This window comes from Varanus komodoensis, unplaced genomic scaffold, assembly GCF_004798865.1.
Source record: "Varanus komodoensis strain SLA01 unplaced genomic scaffold, ASM479886v1 scaffold8, whole genome shotgun sequence".
Classification (NCBI taxonomy): Eukaryota; Metazoa; Chordata; class Lepidosauria; order Squamata; family Varanidae; genus Varanus; species Varanus komodoensis.
In genome coordinates, this window is record NW_025336481.1 from 38209031 (window position 1) to 38215030 (window position 6000).

The window sequence follows — 6000 nt, forward strand, 5'->3', positions numbered from 1 at the left end:
TTCAACTCTGTGATTCTAAAGCAACTTTTCAGGAGTGTGTGGTTGCCAGTGCCAAGCCACACTTACCAAAGCCTTGGTAGCAAAAACTGGTAGGTGCATGTGGAGGATGTATGGACATTTTTTGTGACTTGTGTGACCCTGGCAGCCTTTAAAAAACAAGCAATTTGGAGCACCTGCAACTTGTGCAAGTCATGATGATCATGACAGGTGAAGCCCTCTCCCAAAGATGTTTTCTCAAACTGTACCTCCTGCCCTTGTGCACTCCCAAGGCCCTTGTTGAGATGGCTCACAACTATGCATGAAATGTCCCACTGTCCTTGAGTGGTTGAATTAGAACAGGATAGGCAGCTAACTGGGGTTAAGTCACTGCATCCTTGTCTTCTGCTGTTGGTTATGGATTGTGCTGGTGAAAGTTAGAGGCATGCAAACAGCAAAAAAGCAGTACTTTTAACTTAGACAAGGAGAGCAGGGAGCATTCACCTTGTTTCAAAGTAAAATGGTCCTCCTGGGGGACTACCAGGGAAATTTCATACCGTGTGGACTAGAGATGCTCCATAAAGTTCTTTTTGAGGCCTGATATTTTCAGAATGAAGAAGGCATTACAGTGCATTCCCATTTAATTTCTGGTTGTCCTCCCAATTTCATATTTTGTTGAAGGCTTCATGAAGCATTTAATACTCTTCATGCTACTCATAAGGCAAGTGAGAATTGTTGTTCTTAGTGTTCTGGCCTTTCACATGTTTAGTCTGTTTCCACCACTGTAGTCTTTGCCTTTTCTCTTAAGTATTTGAGCTTCAGTATTCTTGATTATTAGGCTGAACCACAACTGGAGAACTAACAGTGTTTGTGTAACATAGCACATACTATTTGAATTCTGATGGTGGTGGTGGTGGTTGGAGCGGACTGGCATGTTCTTGATGCTGCACCTGAAGAGCTTAAAACAAACCAAAAAAATCTGTTGTTTTCTTTAGCACAACACTGACACAGGAGGGACAGACCATTCCTGCAGCATCTGTGGAAAGTCTCTGAGCTCTGCAAGCTCCCTCGATCGCCACATGCTGGTGCATTCTGGTGAAAGGCCTTATAAATGTTCGGTATGCGATCAATCCTTCACCACCAATGGAAACATGCACAGGTGAGAGCCAGGGTGGAAACAGATTGGTAAGCATGTATGTGTGTTTGAGAGGCTGTTTACTGCATGTACTATTCAAGTACAGAGTTGTAATCCAGGGCCCCTTTTTGGTGTATGTAGTCAGTCTTCTGGCAGTAGCTTCCTGAAAAGCATGATAGGTAGCTTTAATAGGTCCTTTTGTTGGAAGCAATGGCGTGGACATTCCTTACTGTACTCATGGTCATTTATTTAATGCTGTAGCTTGAGGCCCAAATCTCCAGTGAATACCCTGGTATCAGTATTTCTGCAAGTGTTTTATTTGGGAGACAGCTGTTGGTTCTTCAGAACTTACCTCTTGGGCCTAATCATCTTCTGTACAACATCCATTGCCACAGAGCACTCAAACACAAATTGGGGCTTCCCATTTTATCATTTGAGAATTGCTGGTAACCAAAATATGGATCATGTTCAATGAGATGTTTTTAAAAATGAGAGTAGAAAGCTCACCACCCACAATGAAAAGTTCAGTTCATGTCCTGCTTCTTTGCTTTGAATGTTGCACAGCATTCCAGATAATTCCATCAAGTTTAAGACAGAAGGAGAAAAGAATATACTGCAAGAATGTTTCATTTTCTATAAATATGAATTTACATACAGGTTTTATCTGCATGTGCCACATTATCCTAAATACCTCTGAATGCAGTTCCTAGTGTATTTTTTTCTCTTTTTAAAATTAATCCCAATACCTTTAGTACTTCACTTCCTTAGCAGCGGCATGAAAAGAAAACAATCTAATTCTATAACAACACACTCATCAGGTTGCATCTTATTAATCTTTTGGAAGACAGATTAGTGATATAACTGAAAGATTGCCAAGGCTCATACAGCCCACTGACACGTATTCCTTCCTTTTTATATGTATGGGAACAAATTACACTGCCAAGAGGACCTTGAAGAGGTCACATCTAACTCTGAAGCTTTAGGGAGGAAAGTCAAACATTTGAGGCCCAAATAGCTTTCTCTGCAAACTGTTCCAATCTTGGAAAAGTAATAGACAAGGAAAAGAAACAATTTCAAAGAGAATTTCTGGCTGCAAAGGTGGTGCCAACATGAGATATTTGGATTCTGGGACCACAGGCTACACTTCCAGGAAGATGGACTGCTGGAAAGGAATGAGTTGCACCTTACAAGGATTGGAGAGGTGATGTTTGGCCGCAACATGAAGAAGTTTATCAGGAGAGCTTTAAACTGAATCCTCTAGGGGAGGGAGTAGTACACCTGGGCATAAGAATGGACAAAGGTCTATGTGCCACAACAGAGAGAGCAGCTCTAACAGTGCCCAATAGTGGTCTTCCAAAAAATGCAGGAAGAACGCTAGAGTATAAAGCTCTGGTCTTCTATACCTGCTTACTAATGCCCAGAGTATAGGAAACAAACAACATGAACTTGACTCTAAATACATGTGGGTGAATATGACCTGATAGGTGTAACTGAAACTTGGAGGGATGACTCTGATGTTGAAGTATATAATCTGTTCAAGAAGAACAGAAGGGACAGAAAGGGAGGTGGAGTCGTGCCATACATCAAAGAAACATATCTCTGCATGGAAATACTGGAGGAGAAGCTTATCTGGATTAATATAAATGAAGCAAGGAATAAAAGGAACAGAGTGATTGGAGTTTATTGCCAATCACTGAGTCAAGGAGAAGATGAGGATGAAACTTTTGCAAAGCATTTACCAGTGTTTCAAGGAGGAGGATGTTATCATTATGGGGGACTTCAATTTACCAGATATCTGTTGGGAGACCATTTCTTCTTTGTGGTCTCTGTACATCACATATATGGGCTCTGTACTGCCAAACATAGCCTCTCCAAGAGAGTCCTAACGTGTTGCTGATAACTTCCTCCAACAGAAAGTAGAGGAAGAAACTAGAGGAACGGTTTGACTTAATTCTAACCAACGAAGGAGACCTAGTGAACCAAGTGACAGTTACGGGAATCAGGGCGGAAGTGACCATGTCACACTTGAATTATTGATTCTAAAGGAAGCAAAAGCCAGGTGTAGCCAAGCATGAACCTGGATTTTAGATTCAAGGTGATTTTGATAGGTTGGAGTGCTGGGCTGAAAAGAACAGAATGAAATTCTATTGGAACAAATGCCAAGTTGTACAACTAGGAAAAAGAAACCAAATGCATTGTTACAAGGTGGGAAGTACTCAGTTCAACTATACTGCAAGTGAAAAGGAACTTGCAATTGTTTGTAATTCACAAGCTGAATATGAGTCAAGAAGGTGATGAGGCTGCAAGAAGGGCAAATGTCCTTTTAGGCTGCATTAATAGAAGTATCACTTCCAAATCCCATGATGTACACAGCTCTTGTTAGGCCTCATCTGGAGGACTGTGTGCAGTTTTGGAAACAATAGTTTAAGAAGGATGCAGACAAGCTGAAAAGGATTCAGAGGGGTGCAACAAGGATGATCCGGGGACTAGAAACAAAGCTGAGCAACAATTGAAAGAACTGAGCATGTTTAGCCTCAAGAAGAGAAGTCTGTTGGGACATATGATAGCACTCTTCAAGTACCTGAAAGTCTGTTACAAAGGAGGAGGACAAGATCTTCTTGGTCAGCCCAGAGTGCAGGACATAGAATAACAGGCTCAAGTTACAGCAAGCCAGATTCTGGCTAGATACCAGGAGAAAAGTTCTTAACTGTGAGAGCAGTATGACAATGAAACCAGTGACTTAGGGAGGTTGTGGGCTCTCCCACACTGAAGGCATTCAAGATGCAACTGGACAGTCATCTGAGTGGGATGGTATAACTTGGTGACCTCATGGCCTTCTGGCTCCTTCCATCTCTACTATGATTACATTGATTTTTCTATTAAAGCAAATGGCAGCATTATGCTTCTGAGTAAATCGCATGGCAGCTTGATTAGAAATGAGGGGGCAGGTTTGATGGATGGATTAGGGTACATCATTCCTAATAAACTCATGTATATGTTAAATGAAAGCTGTTGGTAGTTCATATTTGGATAGTATTCTGTACTTTGGCCCAAAGTTGTAATTATTGTTTTATGTATCTAGAGTAGCAGTAATAGTAATTTTAAAAACCTAAGGAAACTTGTGTGTCATTTGGTGACAGGACATGCTATACATTGGATGGGAATATTTCATTCGCTTGTGTCTGCAGATTTATTTGGTACAAGGATAAGAATTTTATTTAATCTACTTTAAGCATTGTTTTGCTGACGGATGAGTTAGATCTAATAAACCTCTGAACCATATTTTGTTTCTCACTGGGCCACCAATTGGTGCAATAGATTGTAGCAAAAAGCCATCCGTTAGCAAACTTGATTTGTGACTTGCTTCTTTTTATATTATTTGTTCCACAATACCTGGAATATGTTACTGATTGAAACATGAGCCTCAACCTACAAACATTTTTGTAAGCAATTGGGAGTTGTATAAGTGTTCAGTCCTGTGTACACCCTTGGGAGTAAGCACCATTGAACAAGGAAGGGTTGTGCTTCCAAGTGAACTTGTATTGGGTCAAGCTGCAAAAACAGAAATGGCAAGGAAGGTCTGTGCTCAAAAATACTTCCTCTCTGGACCAAGTAGGTATGCAAGATGCATGATGAGTTCATGTTGCTGCTGCTGCTTTTTAAAAGCTGTTGTTATTGATGTTGTTGTTGTGCTTTCCATTGGAACTGTAGAGTTGCTGCTTGCCTTCACCTTCTCTTTAGGAAGTAGGTGGTATTTAAATCCAGAAAATACAGCAGAGGAAAAGAGTTAACGTCCTCGTTCTCTGGCATGACTGCCCTTTGCTTTGCCACCTGCATCCCACCCATAGAGGGAGGTGACTTTTAATGGAAGTTTGGTCCTAGGTGCAGTGAGCAATATGAAGTGAGATGTGAATCTTTTCAACTGGTATTTAAGCTACTGGTTAGTTCATACTAATGCAGTGTTCTCAGGCAGCTCTTCAAATGGGACCTTTGAAAGCAGAATTTTACAGAACCTACATAATTTTATATTTTTGCCATATTTTGCATATTTTGCCAGTGCCTTAGTCTGCCACTTTTCCCAAGAGGGGGCTTTCTTTGCGTAACAAGCCAAATGCTGTACCACTGGGTATACAGTGCAAATTGAAATGTATGTTGATATTCTATTTAAATTAGCATTTTTAGTTTATTATGTTTCTTTGCCTCTTGGTAGCAAAGCCCTTGAGCATGAATATTTTTATTTTAAATTGAAAACTTTATTCTCTGAAATTTCACTGATATGTGGGTATAATGGTGAAATGGAAGAAGAGAAAGATGGGTCAGGAAAGGGCAGGAGGAGCAAATCTCCTCCAGAAAAATATGGCTTGATGATAAAATATACAATCTGGTGGTCTGCCTCCCCCAAAGCAATGGAGACTTTTTGTGTGTTCCACAAAGTATATGCTCAGGTGTGTCACATTTTGAAATCTCACATTTTGAAAGACTCACATTTTGAGTCTCGCATTTTGAAAGACAAAAAGGCTAGCAGCATCCTCATAAGCAAGATGAATCACCAGTTGGAATTAAGATTGCTGGGAGAAATATCAACAACCTCAGATATGCAGATGATACCACTCTCTTGGCAGAAAGTGAAGAGGAACTAAAGAGCCTCTTGATGCGGGTGAAGGAGGAGAGCACAAAAGTTGGCTTGAAACTCAACATTAAGAAAACTAAGATGATGGCATCCGGTCCTCTCACTTCCTGGCAAATAGATGGGGAAGAAATGGAGGTAGTGACAGATTATATTTTCCTGGGCTCCAAGATCACTGCAGACGGGGACTGCAGCCAAGAAATTAAAAGATGCTTGCTCCTGGGGAGGAAAGCTATGGCAAATCTAGACAGCATACTAAAAT

General features: G+C 40.8%; 1 protein-coding gene across 8 annotated transcripts in view; it reads left to right on the forward strand.

Moving 5' to 3' along the window:
* RREB1 (ras responsive element binding protein 1) overlaps positions 1-6000 on the forward strand; it is a 155998-nt gene that overhangs the window by 84165 nt on the left and 65833 nt on the right. For all 8 annotated transcript variants that reach the window (XR_006417129.1, XR_006417128.1, XM_044455581.1 and 5 more), the window contains one exon: positions 972-1135. Coding sequence is in view for 6 of the 8 variants with exons in the window: in XM_044455581.1 (XP_044311516.1) it covers positions 972-1135 (164 nt within the window). In the remaining 2 variants the exon portion in view is untranslated. The remainder of the gene's footprint in view (positions 1-971; positions 1136-6000) is intronic.